The sequence below is a fragment of the Lepisosteus oculatus genome, chromosome 16 (genome assembly GCF_040954835.1).
Source record: "Lepisosteus oculatus isolate fLepOcu1 chromosome 16, fLepOcu1.hap2, whole genome shotgun sequence".
NCBI classification, from domain to species: Eukaryota; Metazoa; Chordata; class Actinopteri; order Semionotiformes; family Lepisosteidae; genus Lepisosteus; species Lepisosteus oculatus.
The window spans coordinates 13,288,909-13,309,983 of NC_090711.1; the positions used below are offsets into that span (position 1 = coordinate 13,288,909).

Here is a 21,075-nt window from a genome sequence, read left to right on the forward strand (position 1 = left end):
AAAGTAAAACAAAATGTAATTTTTAGGCACTGACAACGTAATGTGAAAAAAAGTTTAGGGGAACCGATTTTGTATAGGCACTGCAGTAACAGCACAAGGTTTTATTTAATTCATCAGATGGTTATAAGCATTAAAAAACGTATGCGTGCTACAAAGGGATGGGAAATTATGAATACTTCTAAAGTTGGTGTCTTGAAACCCAACTCAACAGCTCTCAAGATCATTGAGCTCTATTAAAATTGTGCATTCTGAAATATTACTATCACTACACACAGGGGTTGTCATGGCAATTGAGAAGTAATACTCATGGTGTAGAGAAGTAATCACTGAGCTTTTGAGGTGTTTTTGGTGGTGAACGTCCTGTCAAGATTGTTGAGTTCTGATTTTGTTCAAGCAGGTTCCCCGATACTCACAGTGCAGGATTTCTTCGGCTATCCTTCATACCTGCTCTGAGTCCATGTGTAATGTGTTTTATCAGTGGAAATTTAAGACTGGATATTCCAGGGTAACCTGCACACTAAGATTTAATAATGCAATTAACATGCATTTAAACTATTACCACCTATATATATTCTATATGTTTCAGAGTGTATTGCATAAGTTGGTAGTTACATTCAAATGTGGAATGTAATACAGTGCTGATGACACACTGAATGTTATAAAATATGTTCTGAATGTAAGGATATTTGCATACTTATGTGGTTTATCTAATGAATTATAACTAGTGTGATAAAGAAAAACACATTTTTGTTCCAGTCACACTAAATTTCTTTAGGTAGATATTTGAACTGAAGAAAACCGAACACTAGGAATCCCGGAATTTCCTACCGTGTTAAAAATGAGTTTCCAAAAAACCTTAATTAACACAGCTTAACATAGCTAACATTTACATAGCTTACAAGCTATGCGTTTCAAAACCTTTGTCTTGAAGCATAACTCAATATGGAACCATTGTAATTTTAATTTTATGGAAGGGGAAAAAAAAACAGAAACATCAGAACAGTCTTAAGAACTGTACAAATGTTTAATATCAAACCTTAAGTGTCCAGTCTCAGATCAGTGCGTAAAGCTTTACTTTATGAGAACTGGTATCTATTACAAAAAACCTCTACTGTAAACCAAAAGTCCAAGGGCTGATGTTTTTCTTAAGGCATTCAAAAGGTTTTCTTACAAGGCATGTAAATATCAGCATATTACATTACCGTCAATTATTTGCGATGTACAGTAAAACTAATTTACACTTAAAAAAATTATATACAACAGTGAACTTTTGTTATTTACAAGACGAAGTGGGGCAGCAAACTGTACACAACAATATCAGGAAAACAAGGCGATGAAACAGTTCGCCTTTGCAAAATAATACAATGACACAAAAGAAAGAACACAGGAGTCAGTCAGTCAGTGTGAAATGTGTTCTGGAGTCCCTCACTGAAATCTGGATGCAATTTGTGTGGAAAGTTTAAAACTGGCAGCTGTTTGGTTTTTCAAATTGTGTTAAATTAGTTACTCTGCGTGCATTACTGAGACCAGTGCTTTGTGGTTTCAAGTATTTATTGATGGCTTCAAAGGTAAGCCACCTAGACTTAGAGGGATATATATACATACACTGTATTTCCATAAAAAAATGTACAGGTCGTTTAAGGTATATTTATCTTTCAGATAGAAAATCGTTTCTTGAAATAATAAATCGAGGGGGAGGGGTGACTAAATTCAGACAGTTTTCAGTCTTATCCAGAAAAAAATCAATTATAGTTCATGAACTATAGTGAGTTACTCAAAGTGCTTGCGTGAACACTATGGGCATATCTATACATACCTGTATATAAAAATATATATTAACCTGTATTCAAAGGTAAGGATAACTCAGCTGTTGAAACCATAAGCTTCTGTGCTCTTGAGACAATTGACAGTCTGTTGCCTTCTGAGACAGTATCCACCAGATTTTATTTCACTTCAGCTCATCATGTGAGAAAGAGGGAACAGGCGAATAAACTGATGATGCTAAACATCTTGCAAATGTCATATGTACTAGTGACACTTAGCACGTGAGATTTGAAACAATGAGGGTCCTTTAGATCTGTAACATGTATTGAGAGTGATCTGTACCTTGGTATCAAAATGTTAAGAAATGCTCTCCCCCACACCCCCCCTCCAAAAGAGAAGATCTTCTATCAGGGATGGGCTATTCTGATCCTGGAGGGTCAAGGTGTTGGCTGGTTTTCATTCTCAATGACTTAAACTGGTCCAGTTAAGCCAATGTGCAGCTCATTAACAGCTTCTCCCAGTTTCTCAGGTGCTGTAGCTTAGCAGAGAAGAAAACTGCAGACATCCCTCCAGGACCAAGGCTGTCCATCCCTGCTCTTCCTCCATTCCAGCCTTGTGCTCGGAAGATGCAAATAAGGAACAACACTGAAATACTTCACATTAAAACAAACGCCCAGATAGCCTTCCGGGCCAAGCCGTGTGCTTTGTGCAGAAGCTCCGCAGTCCCGTTGTTGTTACTGCTTTTCCGCGTGATCCTCCTTCACCTCGATCACAGTGGTCTCTTCGGTCTGCGTGACCGCCGTCTCGATCGTGCTGGTGGGCACGGCCACTATGGTCCCTCCCGCTGCGGCCATGTTCTGGAGGGTGGCGCCCAGGGCCGGCAGCGTGAGCAGCTGGAAGGGGCTGACCACCTTGACGATGGTGCTGCCGTCCTGGATGGCGGCCGTGCTGAGGACGGTCAGGTTGGAGGCGTCGGGCTGGATCTCCACCGTGTTGGGGATGGTGGCGCCCGGCGACGCCAGCACTGTGTAGCCTCCCAGGAGCGGCGAGTTCGTGGTGGCGAAGGTGGCAGGCTGCTGGGAGGAGTTGCTGATGCCGGAGCCCTGGATGGCCGACATCACTTTGCTCAGCGAGAGGTTGGTCAGCTGGGTGACGGGCAGCCCGGAGGCCAGCGTGATCTGCGCCGGCTGGCTGGACACGTGGGTGGCCACAGACGCCGGGCCTGAGGTGGCGCGCGTCAGCCGGGGTCGCTTGGGTGCCGGCGGGTTCGAGACTGGCGTTAGCGTCATTAAAACGTTGTTCAGGTGCTGAGATTTGCTCTTCAGCTCTTTGGCTCTCTTGCGGTGCTCATCACATTGTTGCTCCAGTGCTGCAGTAAGAAAAAGCAAGGAGCAGTCAGTTACTAAGATAGAGTGACTTACCAATCACCCATTTCTTCTATACTGAGCATCCAAAGAAGGTTGGCACTCATAACAGCCAGCCTGCCATCAGTCACTATGAGTGGAGTTCTGTAGCAGCCTCATCAATCTTGAAGGACTGTGCTCAGGTGTAATGTCTTGCCAAATTCCAATTGGCCAGTTGTAAACATGCCTGACGCCAAACAACAGCGATCCAACTTAGCACGATCTGATATTTTGTAATGTAGGGTTCTTTTGGGGGGCATAAAGGGAGAATACTCTCGTTCCATCCTTCCTGGCATTTTTCGGAAAAGTGAAAATGGGAACAATAGGAGAGGAAGAGGAACTGCAGTGACCGTGCAAGTGGAACCTCTGAGGAATTGGGCGGGTTTCTGGGACTGTCCAGGCTTCACCGGAAAGGGACCAGTGGTACATCATAGGAGCCTGGAGGAGTCCCGCAAGCCAATAAAAGTGTGCTCTTAAGCTCGTGATGCACTATCTCTGAGTTACGTTGTGTGGACTGGGGATCGTTATTCACCACACATATCAAGAGAACAGTGTCTTGGTGTCACTGGTAAACAGGGCATATTCATTCCTTTCTGCATTTTTCTACCTTGATTTTAATCAGGCTTGACATTTAACAGCTTATCGTTGAGTGCCAACAGGAACTAAGTTAATCAGGGGATACAATGTTTATGCAATGTTTCCAAAAACATTTACTCGCTCTTCAAAATTCTAACTATTCTATGCATGCATACCTATGGTGATAAGTTTTCTTTCAGTATTCTTTCTCAGTGGGAAACTTTCTTTTCACAACAGCAGGAAACTGCTGTTGTGAAACACTAACCAATACATTTCCTTACTTGAAATGCAGAAAAAACTACATTCTGCTTAAACTGAGTTTCCGAGTCATTTTTTAAAGGGACAGAAACAGGTGTACCTCCTTTCGACCAGAGACAGGAACGCTGCCAAGAAATATCTGACTTGCATGGATATTTAAATAGTACACAAAAACATAACCCCAAAAATCTCTTTCAAATTCCAAGATCTACTCATTTGCGTCTAAATAATCTAGAGAAGCGCTAACCAATCCATACACTGATATACGATTTTTTTTCAGCCCTTATATGCTGCAGTCTCACTGTACGAAGATATGGAAGGAAAAGATATTGGGGAACCTGGTAGTCAAGAAAGCTTCAGGTCACTATTCTGTCATGGGCTTTCCACTCACCTACTAAGCTGCGCGTGTACTGCTCTCTGTACCGATCCATTTGGCTCTTGTGACTTGCCAGGACCTTCTTCACCAGGTCCAGCATGCCGAAGTTTTGCACTATATTGTTCAACAGGACAGCATCTGTAAAACATTTGCCCCGAAACCGGTTAATCAGAACAAACCCAGAGCCGCCTGTTGGTTTATTTTGGTTTACAACTCATTCGCTCCTGCGCACTCATTCGGCTGCGTTTTTGCAGTCTCGTCGCGCATCGGCCGGGGTTGTGGGCACTAACCGGTGACCTGTAAGGGCGGCTGCTGAATTCGGTCTTGTAGTCCCTTCAGGGTTTCTTTCACCTCCTTCTGGAACTCTTCGACCACCTCCTCCAGCAGCCCCGCGTCCTTCAGCCCACGCCAGAAAGCTACCGTATCCTCTAGAAATGGGGACATAGAAAGACTTTAGGTTTTCCCGGTTCAGTCCTGCAGCAGAACACCACTGACACTAGGCCACAGCATCCACATTCTTTAAATCCCACCTCTAGCACTCCCACTCCTGTCTAAAGGCACAATGTAAACCTCTATAGTGCTGTAGTGGAGTTATACAAGGGCAACATAAGGTCACTTCCACTGACCTCCAATTGTCGTCACCCACTCGGTACTGTCCTCTGAGGCTTCCACTGTGAAGGTGGCTGGAGAGCCGTTTACTGCAAAAACACATTCTCGCACGGTTAAGGCATGGAAACAAAACAAATAGCTTTACAAAATGACGATGTGACATCATGTAGGTACTTTGTATGTGCATGCCTTGAAACCAGAACATTTGTACACCCTTCAAGCATCCTTCCATTTCCTAGCCAACTCATCCAATTCACACACACAGAGACATAGAGACACACAGAGGGACACACACATAAAACACACAGAGACACACACACAGAAACGCACCAGGGCCAGTTTTCCCAGAATCTAGCTAACCTAACAATATCTCTTTGGATTGTGGGAGGAAACCGGACCACCCAGAGGAAACTCACTTGAACACAGGGAGAACATACAAACTCCACACAGACAGAAGCCCAAGCCCAGAGCTGAACCCAGAGCCCCAGCGCTGTGAGGTATTAATGCTAACTACTACACCACCGTTTCACCCTACACTGTCCATATATCTAAATAACTGTGTGACACATGGAACAGGGTTTATAGTCACAACTGCCCTGAAGCGCTCTCGTGTTTGTTTGAACTGGGCGGCTCCAGCGCACTGGCAGGTGGCTGTACGTGCAGCTAGAATCACAACAGCGTCTCGAGCCAATGTGTACAATAAGGCTCTGAAGCCCCTTCTTCTAAACACACTAGATAGTCTCTATGCATACTACAAATGTGGTGTCTAAACTATTACAACAGCAAATGTCTGGAACCTGAAATGCTATCTGTAGAGAGAAAAAAAAATGTAGTAAACGTCTTCTGCTTTGATCCAGAAGGCCTCATAAATTTCTGGCTGCACCGCATACTAATTCTAGCAGTTCGGCTGTGCAAATTGAGCACACACCTACCCCGATTCAGTTTACTAGAAGCACGGATCTGGGAGTCCTTACTGTCTTGCCTCTGTGCGAGTCACAGTAAAATAAAAACAGCTTTTACTTAATAAAAGGTGCCGTGCACATCATTAGAGCCGATAAATAGAAGCTTTCTTTCGGCACCAGACAAACGCGACCCATTCCTCCATTTTTTTCCCCCCACACAAAGCCCCGCGGCTCCACTTCAAACCGGGCCAGCGGGTTGGTCAAGGCGCGGCTTGCGGAAGGATGTCGGGTACCGTCGGCTGACGCGGGGGTGATGGGGATGAATTCGGTGGACTGCTGGCTGCTGAACGAGGCCCTGTTGCCCACGAGGTCGATTTTCGTGCTGCGGCAGGTGTTGGAACAGACCTTGGAGTGCTGGTAGAAGTCCAGCTCTCCGGAGTCCATGATCTTCCTGGATTACAGACGAAAGGTCACAACCTTGTGAGGACCTGAATGAACCCCCCCCCCCCCCAATCAAACCACATGGATCTAAAACAGAGACATTATAATTAACACAGACTAACAGCTAATACATAAACAGAGTGATTAACACCTTTAACATTCAATACTACAGAGCAGAATGCTGGCATGTTCCCTCTTTAGACCTACACCAGTGTAGTTCAATTACTGCAAAATATTTAAAGGCTCTGTAAACACTCTTGGAATGAAAACAACCTTTAATAAAATGTTCTCCATAGGGACAATATGCCTTTCAGGCCACCTTGTGCAGACTAAATTAATGCAATCCTACAATGATTTAGATGAAATAAACTGTGCTGGAGTAGTATTTTAAGATCACTTTATTGGCCATACACAATTTCTTGTATTAGGACTTGGTCTTTTCGCAGACCCCAGCTTGCTCTCCATGAGGCACACAGACAGGGAGAGACGCTTGGGGTCAGAGCGCAGGGGCAGCCATTTATACGGCGCCCCTGGAGCCGTTGGGGTGAAGGGCCTTGCTCAGGGGCCCAGCGGAGTAGGATTCCCCTGCCGGCCGCAGGATACGAACCAACAACCTTCCAGCCACAGGCGCAGATCCTTAGCCACAGAGCCACCACACCACACCAATATTATAACTTATACTGCCACAATACTTAATAAAGAATTGGAGAAAAAAAACATGATTTTAGCTTTTCCATTTTTAAAGAGCAAGCAGTTTTGCTCCAACTTTAGAAATCAAGGCCAAGGCAGTAAGAAAATCTCCCAGCACAGTACTTTACATTGTACTTAAACTGGTTTATCACCCAGGACAGCTCTATCCAAACCTCCTTAATGAAGTAATAATTATTTTCTTTCACAAACATCTGTTTAACTCAACTATTGATCACTTTAATCTTCCCAGCTCCCTAATCATTCCTTTAAGCAGTCCCAAGTGGGAAATAACGATAAACACATTATAAAGAGAAAGCGTTCAGCCCATCAGGTTCAGCTTGATACACCCGTGCTATAATATGAATATTTAAAACAAGTATATACTGAGCATTGAAAGAGATCACTTATAGCTGCAACAAATTCACAAAAAGTCATAGTTAGGAAGATGAGTCTTTCTTTTGCAGGTGCAGTTGACACTTAATTGAATGGACATGGCTAAGGTAAACTCGTTTTGCTCATTAACATTTGTCACAAACAGAGCTGATCAGCAGGGAGTCTGTGTGTGTGTGTGTGCAATTGAAAGCAATACAAGCTGTATATCTGTGATGCGTGCTTTGCACCAGGTTGCAGCTGCTGTCTGGTTGGATTCTCTCCCCTTCTGGACGAGCACCTGCCTGTTCACGGGTCTGTGGGCCGCAGATGCTACCTGTCAGCCAGCTTACTCCACCAAGTGCGGTGTCACATTCTCATCTTGCAGGAGAGAAGTGGGGCGTTGTCACATGAAGACTGAAATAGCCAGCAGCCATATAGCTCATAGCTGGCAGCCCCACTGGAGCTCAGCAGGTATGAGCCTGGTCAGTACCTGGATGGGAGACCTCCTGGGAAAAACTAAGGTTGCTGCTGGAAGAGGTGTTAGTGGGGCCAGCAGGGGGCGCTCACCCTGCGGTCTGTGTGGGTCCTAATGCCCCAGTATAGTGAGGGGGACACTCTACTGTAAAATAGGTGCCGTTCTTCAGATGAGATGCAAAACTGAAGTCCTGACTCTCTGTGGTCATTAAAAATCCCAGGGCATTTCTCAAAAAGAGTAGGGGTGTTACCCCGGTGTCCTGTCCAAATTTCCCCCTGGCCTTTACCGATCATGACCTTCTTATCATCTCCATCTCTGAACTGGCTTCATTACTCTGCTCTCCTCCCCACTGAGAGCTGCTGTGTGGTGAGAGTACTGGAGCACTATTTCTGCCGTTAATCATCCAGATGGGGCTGCACACTGGTGGTGGTGGAGGGGAGTCCCCGTTACCTGTAAAGCGCCTGTGATGCACTCATTGATGTCCAGCAGGGTCATGGACATGACACGAAAACCTGACTCATCACCAGCTAATAAAACCAGGAATATTAAAAGAGCTGGGATTGCAGTTAATAATATATTTACTTTTTAATTTTGAGGAAGTGTTTTATAATATTTTAAATAAGAATAGCAAGTAGCATATTGTGTAGGGTCTTCAAACCGGACACAGAGGACATGCAATCCTTTATAAAACTTCTTGTAAACATATAATTTAATTATTGTCTCTAATTAAATGAAATGTGACAAATCAATTTTCGGATTTGATACGAAACAATTTTCACTTAATAAAACAGTGTTTGCATTTTTAAAGAGCAAGCAGTTTTGCTCCAACTTTAGAAATCAAGGCCAAGGCAGTAAGAAAATCTCCCAGCACAGTACTTTACATTGTACTTAAACTGGTTTATCACCCAGGACAGCTCTATCCAAACCTCCTTAATGAAGTAATAATTCTTTTCTTTCACAAACATCTGTTTAACTCAACTATTGATCACTTTAATCTTCCCAGCTCCCTAATCATTCCTTTAAGCAGTCCCAAGTGGGAAATAACGATAAACACATTATAAAGAGAAAGCGTTCAGCCCATCAGGTTCAGCTTGATACACCCGTGCTATAATATGAATATTTAAAACAAGTATATACTGAGCATTGAAAGAGATCACTTATAGCTGCAACAAATTCACAAAAAGTCATAGTTAGGAAGATGAGTCTTTCTTTTGCAGGTGCAGTTGACACTTAATTGAATGGACATGGCTAAGGTAAACTCGTTTTGCTCATTAACATTTGTCACAAACAGAGCTGATCAGCAGGGAGTCTGTGTGTGTGTGTGTGTGTGCAATTGAAAGCAATACAAGCTGTATATCTGTGATGCGTGCTTTGCACCAGGTTGCAGCTGCTGTCTGGTTGGATTCTCTCCCCTTCTGGACGAGCACCTGCCTGTTCACGGGTCTGTGGGCCGCAGATGCTACCTGTCAGCCAGCTTACTCCACCAAGTGCGGTGTCACATTCTCATCTTGCAGGAGAGAAGTGGGGCGTTGTCACATGAAGACTGAAATAGCCAGCAGCCATATAGCTCATAGCTGGCAGCCCCACTGGAGCTCAGCAGGTATGAGCCTGGTCAGTACCTGGATGGGAGACCTCCTGGGAAAAACTAAGGTTGCTGCTGGAAGAGGTGTTAGTGGGGCCAGCAGGGGGCGCTCACCCTGCGGTCTGTGTGGGTCCTAATGCCCCAGTATAGTGAGGGGGACACTCTACTGTAAAATAGGTGCCGTTCTTCAGATGAGATGCAAAACTGAAGTCCTGACTCTCTGTGGTCATTAAAAATCCCAGGGCATTTCTCAAAAAGAGTAGGGGTGTTACCCCGGTGTCCTGTCCAAATTTCCCCCTGGCCTTTACCGATCATGACCTTCTTATCATCTCCATCTCTGAACTGGCTTCATTACTCTGCTCTCCTCCCCACTGAGAGCTGCTGTGTGGTGAGAGTACTGGAGCACTATTTCTGCCGTTAATCATCCAGATGGGGCTGCACACTGGTGGTGGTGGAGGGGAGTCCCCGTTACCTGTAAAGCGCCTGTGATGCACTCATTGATGTCCAGCAGGGTCATGGACATGACACGAAAACCTGACTCATCACCAGAGTCACTAAACAAGAGTTGGCTTTGCTTTTGGCAACACCGGCGGCACCAAGGTGCAGTTCTCTTGATAAGCGGGACATATTGGTTTCTTTCTGCGTTTCTGTTTCCCGACTTTCACCAGACCTGACCTTCAAAAGGTGAAATCACCTCAGCACAAGTGTCCGATCAGCTCTCTCCTCGATAAAGTGCTTTAGCGCTTGCGCAACAGCCAAAGTCACGCGTTTTTTTTAAAAAACGTACCTTAACATGATGCCGTTCAAACGAATCGCTCTCTTCCAGTCTTTCAATGTTGACTTCCCCGCCAAATGGACAAACTCTTTAGGACTGATTAGGTGTTCATTATACTGGGGAAAAACAAAATATACACAAATGTTTATTAAATTGTCCTTGCTTTGTTGCGTAATTCTGTTGTTACAAAGCAGTACAATGGTTATCTTATAAAGCAGCCCATTCTTCAGGGTACATGATACAGCAAAGCTAAAACTCATGTATTTGAATGAAGCATGGATTATCACTTTTTTGGAAATGTCAGTTTGAGATTTGAGCTTTTTTTTTTTCATTACCTCAGCTTTACTTCCATATAGCACACAGCACCACAAGACACATGAGCACTCAGCCATCTGCTCAGATTAGGTTAGGAAATGAAGCCAGCTAATACGAAGTGAACAGAAACACTGCTGTTGATAATTTACAAGAAGTAAGAATGTAAAAAAGGTGCATTAACTTCACGTTAATACTGCTGCAATCTGTTAATCAGAGAAACTCATTAAAGACAATTTAGTGTAACACTACCTTCCCATTTTTTCATTTGAAACGGTTTTGCTTTTTCCATTTTTCTTAACAATTGATCTACTTCAATGAGGCTGCTTCTGAACTGTTTTAAATATGCACAGAATTAGTTTTGAAGAAACAAGCAAATCCAATCCCCCCTGAAGACACATAATAAGAAAAAATATAGTTGGTGACATACATCATTCTTTCAAGAAAAAGCTTAATGACCAACTTTGCATTCAGGAGAATGGGCAACATATTTCGGTGACATTTAGTTTTGCATTTAATTACCACAGAAATCAATGAGTCTTCAGCAGCAGATCTCTCACATGACTGGCTGGAAGCTGGACAGAACAGACTCACCTGCACACACTTGATATTAATTCCAGGACAAACAAATTTCTTCCAGATGAGGTTGGCCTTGCTCTCTCCACACGTTATGGGGTAGATAATTTCCGGCTCCACATTTTCCACTTCTTCTGATAACTTCACAGCTAATAAGAGTTCAAAAGCAGAAAACACCATATACTAATACCTTTAGAACACACATGACTTTCAGCAATCAAATGTTCAGTGACAGAGTCATTATGATCCGTAAAAAAACTCTTCAAGTGACGATTAATAAAACCAGGAATATTAAAAGAGCTGGGATTGCAGTTAATAATATATTTACTTTTTAATTTTGAGGAAGTGTTTTATAATATTTTAAATAAGAATAGCAAGTAGCATATTGTGTAGGGTCTTCAAACCGGACACAGAGGACATGCAATCCTTTATAAAACTTCTTGTAAACATATAATTTAATTATTGTCTCTAATTAAATGAAATGTGACAAATCAATTTTCGGATTCGATACGAAACAGTTTTCACTTAATAAAACAGTGTTGGGCCAAAGAAACAGCATTAATCAATTGTCAGACTTTATTTAATTTGCGTTTCCTTCCTCATTCAAAAAAGGTTTGTATTGTATTCTCCTATCGTACTGAAAACTGTTTATTCTTCTCCTTTTAGTCAGCAAAATTGGCTACATACAGTAATGAGCTATTTCTCACTAGGCCTATGCCTTTACAACGCTCATGGAAAAAATAGATTTATGCCTACAGAACGTATGTTTCCTAAGAAACACCTCCCTCACAATTTAAGACATTGCAATTATCATTTTTCTTTTCATTCAATTGATAGAATGTGTAAAACAGTTGATGGGGTCCTGGGAGTTTAAAGTTTGTTTTTCCGAAAAATGAAAAGAGCAAAACCTCTTGCACTGAATGATGGAAAATGAATTCACATGGGGTGATCTGGTCTCCTGGTACTAAAAAAGCCCCGCTCGCTAGCTGTGAGCCTAAACACACAATCACGCAATGATGCGTCTGAGCACTCCCACACACTTGACTCCTGTGAGTCTCAAACACACAGTCAAATGCGGCATCAGTGCTTGTTGTGTGGGTTATGCAAATCAGCCTTCTGCAACAGTGCTATGAAAAAAACAAAACAAAAGCAATGTAACTCTCTGTGCGGCTGCCTGTGTTTCAGAACATACCTATCATGGCCTCTTTCTCCAGCAGAGGGGTGGCGGTGAAGGTGCCCGTCTCAGCCTGAGCTTCCAGGCTCTGTTCGGTGATATCTTCGCTGCCAGGCAAAGACAAATCAGACCGGTCAAAATCACAAACCACTTGGCTGTAAGCGAAAGCACAGCTTTAGGGAAACCCCTGCCTGTGAGTCTGATAAAGCCACAGGAGGACTAATGCCCCACGTCCAGGGCAGCTGTCTGAAACACATAGCTCACACCAAAATGTTCACAACATCCTGTCAAGAGGCTTAATTCCAGTACAGAGATGTGGGAGAGCCTATCCCGGGAAGCAACGGGCACAAGGTGGGATACGCCCTGGACCAATTCATCGCAGGGCCCACACAGACACAAACTCACCCCAGGGCCAGTTTTCTCAGATGTCAATTAACCCACCAGCATGTCTTCAGACTGTAGGAAGTAAATGAAGCATCTGGAGGAAACCCACATAAACAAACTCCTTATAGATGGCACCCCAAGAATTGAACCCAGGACCCTGGCACTGCAAGGCAACAATGCTAAGCAATGGTTTACTTCTTGTATTGAGATACATTTTCATGGGAAAGATCTTAGTAGAACCACACTGAGGTACTATGACAATGGAATACTACCTGTCTTCTAAGAAGCCATGTACCTTTACTGAAACACATGCTTTTGGGTTTGACAGTACACTTTCAATGCAGTGTGACCTTTTGAAATATAAAGCACAGCCATTGCACTAAACACTGCAAGGCTCTGAGTACAATGTTGTTTCTTCTTGATTTTCTGAACATTTTAGGATCTGTACATTTGGCTTGTTTCACATTTTGCTCAGCCCACTGGTAGTTCCCTGCTGTTTTCTGTCCTCTGACCCCCAGCAAGCTCATTACCAAAAACAACCATCAAAGCTTTCTGGAGAAGCACTTCAGCATCATCGCAATGTCAAGACACCTGCTCTCCCGCAAGTCTAAAGAAATGCATGTTGCCATTTGGTAGAAAAAACATGATATTACCTTCAAACAGCTCCCCATTTAATTTATTCAAAACCAGAAATTCCTATGAACAATGCAGGTTGAAAAACAAGAGTCTACATTGATTGTAACAGTCTGAACAAAAATCAACAACACCACACTGAGTCACACTGAGACCTGTAGGCATTTGTAAAGATTGGCTGATGAGCTAGAAAAAGACTGATTCACCTATATAACCGAATGTACTGCTGATGACAACACCAGACCTCCCCATACAGAAGACATCAAAAGGTTTTAATGCTGACCATGGCACTGTTTCAGTGCTTTGCATCAGCTCTTCCGAATTCACACATGGCTTGTAGCCCTGATGACCAGATGTAGGAGAAACCAAAGAGGAATCTACAAGGGAAAAAGGTGTAAACTGGGAACAAGGTACCCAGAGAAGTCACGTTTCCTGCAGTGAAATATATTTAACAGCTTATCTAGTTGTAAGATCACCATTTCTCTTGTAAATAAACTGGGCAGTTTTCACCTGCAAACATTAAGCCCATGTAAACAAGGTAATTAATCTCAGATTTGATTAAGAACACAAATAAAAGGCTGGTGCTGGCACACACCAGCAGTGACTCACTGAATGGAGTGTGTGCTCTGAGGAACACAAGTTAAACTCAAACACGCCCAGTCCTGTACATACAGGTGAATATAGAAAAAAAGTAGGTCTCCTACAGTACAAGTCTACATGTCTGAGACAGTAAAGGTAGCAGGTGAAAGACGACGGACCCCTGTAACCTTGAGTAAGCAGATTTTACTGAGATATTCAAAGCCGTGGAAGAGACTGACCCCAGATGACTGTTCCATCTAAAAGCAGACTCCTGCCAAGGCATATAACAATGCACATGACCACCAACAGCACGACACAAACTGATAAAGTCAATCAGCCTGTGGATGCTTCTCTACAGCCCTTTAAGACAAAGCCCTGCTACTAGTATTCTTCAATGAATATACTTCAAAAGAATGAGCAAAATGGTCGGATTGACTTTGTCTTGTTTTTAACCATTTACTCTAATTGTATTTTCTGGGGAAACACAATTCACGGGGTTATGTCTGGCATCTCCAGCACACTGCATTTAAGATTTATTTTTGTGTTTGTTATTGTTGTTACCATATGACCATTACACTACTAGTGTAACAAAACTTAAGGCAGTGAGTTTTTTTTAATGTCCTCACTGTTGCCTGAAAATTAATATTAAGAATGACAAAACTGTTGAAAGGTGATATAGGGAAAAGACAACTCAACCAACATTTCTTAGTAGTAAAAAAGTAGAGTTATGAAAAATGTGGTTTTACTGAGATAATATCACACTTTTTCTAGCTAAAAGAGATCTATTGAATTTGTAGCTTTTGCGACCTCTATAACTCTTTAAAGTAAACTATCGTTGCTGGAAAATTCAAAATATATGCTAAATCATAATCATTTTTGAGGTACATATTCTATTAGAAAAGAAAAATGACAGATTTGAAGATATACTGCATAAACGAAATAAGATATAATCATCATGCTGCTGTTTTTATTGCACTTGTAGTCACATATCTTATCACCAGTGCTCTTTCGGTTTGAAATATTGCTATTCTGCCATAGAATTTGGAAGGAAAAAACAGATTAATTGAAATACTTTTCAGAGCTGAATGAGAGAAATGTCATTTCAAGTACACCTGTGCTGCTCCACTATAAGAGTCTACAACTTCATCAATGGGTTTCAGGTCCCTGTGCAATGCCAATATATTTCCCTTGTACCTTGTTTGTGTCCCTCTGCCCCGAGAAGCTTTTTTGAAAAACGCAGTAAGCACGCTAAATAGCAACTAATGTACAATCAACAACAGTGAATCCTACAGAGGTACAGATGGCACAGAAATGTACATAATGAAAGCCATTAAAAACTATCGGAAACAATAGCATTTCTTGCATTTTTAATGCCTTTCCATATATAACACAATACAGAAAACAGGAGAAAAATAATCAAGTAGCAAGATTGATAGAAATCAGCTTTTACTGTTCTCCACAGGAACAGACATTTGTAAGGCAAAACAATCTGTAACCAACACTGAAAATCATTCAGATTCCATATTATTTCAGACAATAAAAAAAGCTCACTCTGATTAATCAAATACTCATTCTGAGCCGCACTGCTTGAGCAAAGCTGTATTAAGCAATGAATGACATGAACTGGGGAATATTAGTTCTGTACAAAACCAAGCTAAAATAGACGACTCTGTTCCGCGACACGCTGTGTGCGTGCGTCAGATACTTGCCTCTGCTGGGACAGCTCTGTCGTCACCAGCATGGTCTTCACCTCCTCCACAGCGGTGCCATCGGCCGCGGTGTCCGGCGTCGTCACGACGACCACCTCCTCCACGTGCACGCTGACCTCGGAGGACGCCATGGCCAGAGATCCGCTGTCAGCCGCGCCGCCAACTCTGGAGGAGGACATCAGAGGTCAAGGGTCAACCCTATTCGGACAGAGCAGTGTCCAATGAGATCTGCCTTGTGAGAAACGGGCTGTGGGGTACCAAAGAAAAAAGCCACCATATGCTTTATTAACTGCGGCATATGTTCCTAATTATAACAGAAGGTATAACAGGAATTCAGGAATAAGGTTGGATCCTAATCTCGCATACTTCCACTCACCTTGTATAGAAGCCTTGCACCCGGGATTTCCCATAGTGCATCTCTCTTGTACTCTTTCTGCTACTCCCTGGCTCATTCCTCACAATACAAACTGGGGGGTTTGGGCAGCTACAAGCTATGCCAAATAAACTCCCCATATCTTGTCTCTCTTGGATTTACTAGGATCTCACCGAACTACTCCAAAAAATATCATGGAGATACCAGTTCAGCTACATAGCAGTGTTTCTAATAAAGGTATGGAGAACAGAAATAAAATGAAGTTTTTTGTCAACATGTATAGTATAGCAAAAGCGGCTTATGACAATTAATGCATAACCTTGTTTCAGGCACAAGGTGACTAAAAGTGTGAAACTCTGAATACGTTTTAATAAGAGGCCATCATTTACCATCTGTAGTGAATATTTTCTGTTGTTGCAGGACCCCAAGACCAATAGCTTCAGTAATTTAATACTGCAAGATTTGTTTGGGTCATTTGCCAAATATATGTAGATATTTCTCCCTGGTTGTCTATCGATGCCCTTTCTTTTTATTATGCAAACCACTGCTATCTGCTGATCAAGGGGCAGGCTGTTGATCTTTGTTCTCTCACATCCCAGTGTCACTGGAGTGTAATAATAGACTGGTTTCTTAAAAGCCCAAACTCAGGTTTTATTACACTGACCTAAGTACGACTGTGCACGTATCCTGGTGATGATATCAAACCGCAAGATTAGGAAGCCTTTGCTCACACAGCATTACTGCCCCCCTAGTAATCAGGTTTGTCACTATGAGACCTATTTTCCAGAGAATGGATAAACTGCTTAACGAAAAAACGGACTCGCCCAACATACGGCCTACTGACTTAATCAGCATTGCCTTTGAAGATGGCAACGTTTTGAAAGGCTTGGGCTGTGAAGGCCAAAACTCTCGGCCTTGAATTCGCAGGAGCTCTGCACAATCCCAGGCAAGGACACCCTGATAAATGCAGGGAAGGGAAAAACCTGAGGCACGGTAAGTAATAAAGACATCTGTTAGAATGCAGATCCTTGTGTAAACTGGACGAGCTATTGTGACTCAAATAAGGTGTACTTGCAGTGCCTGCTTCAGATTTTTGAGAATTGTTGGTATGATGGTGGACTGTCTCCCGGCTGAATAAAGCTGGCTCTGTTGAACGCCCTCACTGAAGCTTTCTGATTCCTGGATTGGATTCTAACAGTCTGCATGCATAAAAAGGTCATCTCAAAAATTAGCCATTAGAAATCCTTTTTTTCTGTATTGATTTTTTACAGGAAGACGACGTCAGACCCTACAAGACCAGCTCCGCAGGAGGAAAGAATAATGAAGCTCGGAGCACTTCTGCCAAGCTCTGAGCCAAGACCGGCGCTGCTTCAGCACACAATTAGCCTGCTGGCTGATCCCGGGGGTAATTTATTCAGCCCGAGGTCAACAAAGAGGACTAGAAGAGTGCCAGGTCCCAGGGGTGTCTGGAGATGTGAGGACTGTCGCCAGCAGCAGGAGCCTACTGAGACTCTGCCTGAAATGTGCCACCAGGGCTCCACGCCAGGCATGCGCACAAAAGAGGTGGGCAGCTCACAGCTGGTGCCACTGAGGGCTGTCTTGCAACTGTGCCCTCAATCCCTTTCAACACACAAGAACGGGGTGGCCTCTCTTTTGAGAGACAACACGTGTGCCTTTGGTCGTGGTACCACAAAGCTGTCATCTGCCCCAGAACTGTCAATGCCAATAAAAGACACTTAATAACTGTCAGGACAAAGATAATAATACTGTACAGGCATTAAAGAGCAGATATTCCTGTTATACACAGGCAGTTTGTGCACAAATGGACAGCTGTCAGTATGTCGGTCCATAAGAGTTTGTGTAAAACAGTCCAATAAACTATACAGTGCCTAATGTGTGTGTTTTTTTTCTGTGGCTCTGAAAAACAAGCATTGTCTTTCCAGAGAGACTGTGGTCTACATCCCAAAACGAATTCCCACTTTAAACATCTCTGAACGAAGGCGAAACATATTCAGGGGGCAGCTATGTATCGCACATTATTTGTCACATGTTGTGTGCGTGGGCCGCCTGTATTCCTGAATAACTACTAAAAGCACACCCCAGACATGAAATTAACGCTGATTTTCCTACTGCCTCCTCCTCCACCCCACAAGTCCCGGAGCCCAGGCTGGGTACAAAGCTCACCCGCCCCCCGTGTGCCAGGGCAGCGTCAAGGGAAGTGACGTCAGACCAAGCAGCTGCAGCCGCGCAGCAGAGCCGACGACACCAACAGCGTCCTCCGCCCCCGACTCCATTTCCCAGCAGCCCTCGCCGTTACTCAGTCACTTGAAACTGTATTTGAAAACAGGGGATGCGGCGGCAACGAACTCATTGACCGTCGCTCGATTGCGTTAGCGTTAAGCCCGTGGCTGGTGTCGGTTTTAGCAAATGTTAAAATCAGAGATCATGCCTTTGTGAGGGGGGGGGGGTGCTTTTCAACGTGGGACTGGTGCCGAGCTGAAAAACAATGTTCAAACGTGATTCACAGGCTGCGTTTTATCTTTTTTTTTTTTACTTTTCAGTGCGTTATGTGCTACAGGGGATGTGAAGGGAAAAGCCAGCTCGTCGGAACAAAAGAGCGCATTCCTCAATTCATCGGGTTAAATTAAACGCTCGGGGAGACTGAAGGACTGAGCCCGGCAGCCCGTGTTTTTGCGCACTCCCGTGAAGTTGCTAGGGTAAATGCTATCGGGGTTGCGCAGCGGCACTCTTTTATGCCGCGGCGCGCACCCGCCGCGTTGCTAGGGCGAATGCCGCCGGGATCGCGCAGCGGTGGTTACGCCAGGCCGTACCGAAGGGCGCCGCGTTGACGCTCCGGAGTCGGCGGCGCGGTGGGCCGTATCGTCCGTACGGCAATCTCCGGGTGTGCGTCCTGACGCTCTGCCATCGAAACCACCCCCTCCCCCCCGACAAGCCCCTTACCAAGTGTCAAAAGCTTTCGGACGAAGCGCTTCTCTTACCTTCTGGGTTGGGAGACGGAGGCAACACCCGTTTTTGAGTTTCAATGGCAGGCAAGCGTGAGAAAAGGCTGCGTCTGTGCGGCAGCCTGTAAGCAGAAAGTGGTGACGCAGAGTGGAAAAGCAAGCAGGCGCGGGGGGCGGAGACTGCGCCTCCCGCGTCACCCGCTCTGTGGCCGCAGGGGGCCGCTGCTACAGCCGGGCTGCGGCGAGACAGCAGCGCCGACCCGGGCCCGCTACACAGGGAGCGCCCTGACCGCAGCGCCTCCGAGCGTGGGCTTCCTCGCAGAAGCGTAGCGCCGAGCTGCAGCACTCGCTGCCCTCCATTACCGGAGGAAAACTTCCCATTCAGAGGTGTTTCTTTGTTGCACAACATGCTGCAGACCTTCAAATAAACAGTGATAATTGTTAATTGTTGATTTTTTTTAATGTGAAAGCTTGGATGTGTAGGGGGTCCTGTTTTCTAAAACTGGTTCTTCCTGTTTCCCCATTAAGATTGATTTACATATTTCTTACACCTTTTTGTTCACCATAACTCACATGAAAATGTGTCTTATTACCAAGGGGTCTTTAGTAATGTAGACAGCCTTTTAAAGGGCCTATATCTTTAACATGACATTAATAAGAGTCTAAACTATACTGGCTGTAACATATTGCTAATATGTTTTTCATGAACCATAACAGTGTCGCATTTCCTTTGCAAATAAGTACTAATTGTTATCATTTTATTATAGGAACAGTCAAATCAGATAAGTCATAAAGCAAAGCTTTTCTCATTAGCCTGGTGAAAAGTATATTTTATAGATGGAAACTAGTTACCATACCTGTATAATTGTTTGATTATTGCATCATGTGAACTCAGGTTGCATCAAATTGAATTTTAGGTGTCCTGTAAAGCTGAAAACATAACGCGATTGAATGAGTTAGGGATGCCAATGTAACTGGTGTGCGTTCATCTCCACACACGATTCCCACTGCCTCTGGAGCTGTCATGACAATCTGATCAAGGGCACACAAATAACACGTCTCTCCAGGACTGAACAAAGCTGTGCTGGTAATGACAATTTGAAGGAAACGTGTCTTTTAAAAAGATGTGAAGATCATACAGCCCCCGAGGGAGACGGGGTTAGATGACGGTTATCTGAGCGCTATGTGGCCTCAGTTTGTCGGACTGCAACAGAACAGATGGCTTCCAAGGCTGATGATGTGCCAGTGATCGCGAGGTCCAGCAGATGGCGTAACTGTGGAGTAACACAACAATCCGAAAAAAGCTTCTAGCATGACTGTAGAAAAAAAAACCTGAGATATTGAAATGCATGTTTTGCGAAAGGCAGGGGTGGGGCATTATGCAGGTAAGTGAAACAAGTTTACTAAATAAAATCTGGACAATATATTGATTTAACTGCTTGTATGTCTTGCAGCCACCTCATCTACGTAGCCTGTTAGTGCATTAATTAATCAATTAATATAGAACTTAAGCCTAACTCAACATTATCTTTATTATAGTAGCCTTGTCACAGTGCAGGAACAAACCTCTACTTTGTCAACCTGGCCCATCGTTTTCCGCATCAGTACCCCAAATGGAAAAGCTGTTTTCCCAGGGTGCAGCAGTGAACACGTGACCTCCTGTCACGCACAGCTCCTGCCAGCTGTCTCAGCAGTGGCGTTTCTTCTTGGCTGTTTTCCTGACGCTCTCGGTCCTCTGAGGCTGTTGGTGTCTGGCAGCCTGGGATGCGTGGAAGTGTTTTTCCCTCAGAGATGGCGAGCTTGACGGTGTAAAACAGAAGTTTAACAACTGCGTCCGACTTCCCACCCGCTGACTAAAGCAACAACCTCCAGGCGTGGTTCGAGTGATACGTAAGAACATGAAAAAGCACCAACCTCTCTTAATGGGAATACTGCCTGCTCATACCTGTATACTTGTTTTCCAAAGGTTAGAAAGGATGTTTTGGCTCTGTTCCAGAATTGTTCAATAAGCCCTTTTCTGACTGCTGTTCCTACATTGCATGTCTATCACAGCAATGCTATGAGAGCAAAGGTACATATAAACAAAGATATGGAAGCTTTGAATTTATCTTTTGTGCGCTGCAGATCGGACATGCTGTAATATGAGAGT

The 21,075-nt window shown here is 43.9% G+C and overlaps 1 protein-coding gene across 3 annotated transcripts; it reads right to left on the reverse strand.

Annotated features, from left to right (window-relative positions):
• Positions 1 to 1,010: 1,010 nt before the first annotated feature.
• gmeb2 (glucocorticoid modulatory element binding protein 2) lies at positions 1,011 to 19,165 on the reverse strand. Of its 3 annotated transcripts, XM_015364687.2 has the most exons (11): positions 18,963 to 19,165; positions 18,148 to 18,294; positions 15,591 to 15,755; positions 12,304 to 12,392; positions 11,130 to 11,260; positions 10,236 to 10,339; positions 6,182 to 6,339; positions 5,004 to 5,075; positions 4,668 to 4,805; positions 4,393 to 4,515; positions 1,011 to 3,133 (listed from the first exon to the last, which is right to left on the reverse strand). In XM_015364687.2, exons 2-11 carry the CDS (start codon positions 18,255 to 18,257, stop codon positions 2,499 to 2,501), a joined length of 1,725 nt encoding a protein of 574 aa, XP_015220173.1. In that variant the 5' UTR covers positions 18,258 to 18,294; positions 18,963 to 19,165; the 3' UTR covers positions 1,011 to 2,498. The 3 variants fall into 3 exon arrangements, with proteins under 3 accessions (XP_015220173.1, XP_006639515.1, XP_015220174.1); XM_006639452.3 differs by lacking the exon at positions 18,148 to 18,294; XM_015364688.2 differs by lacking the exon at positions 18,148 to 18,294 and having other exon boundaries at positions 15,591 to 15,788.
• Between the last annotated feature and the right edge of the window lie 1,910 nt (positions 19,166 to 21,075).

Coding starts and splice junctions, on each gene's coding strand:
- gmeb2 (XM_015364687.2), bottom strand. CDS start 18,257: ATGGAGTCGGGGGCGGAGGACGCTGTTGGTGTCGTCGGCTCTGCTGCG. Junction 12,393..15,590: donor ACAGAGCTGTCCCAGCAGAG/GCAAGTATCTGA, acceptor TTTGCCTGGCAG/CGAAGATATCACCGAACAGA. Junction 10,340..11,129: donor TTAATATCAAGTGTGTGCAG/GTGAGTCTGTTC, acceptor GTTTTTCCCCAG/TATAATGAACACCTAATCAG.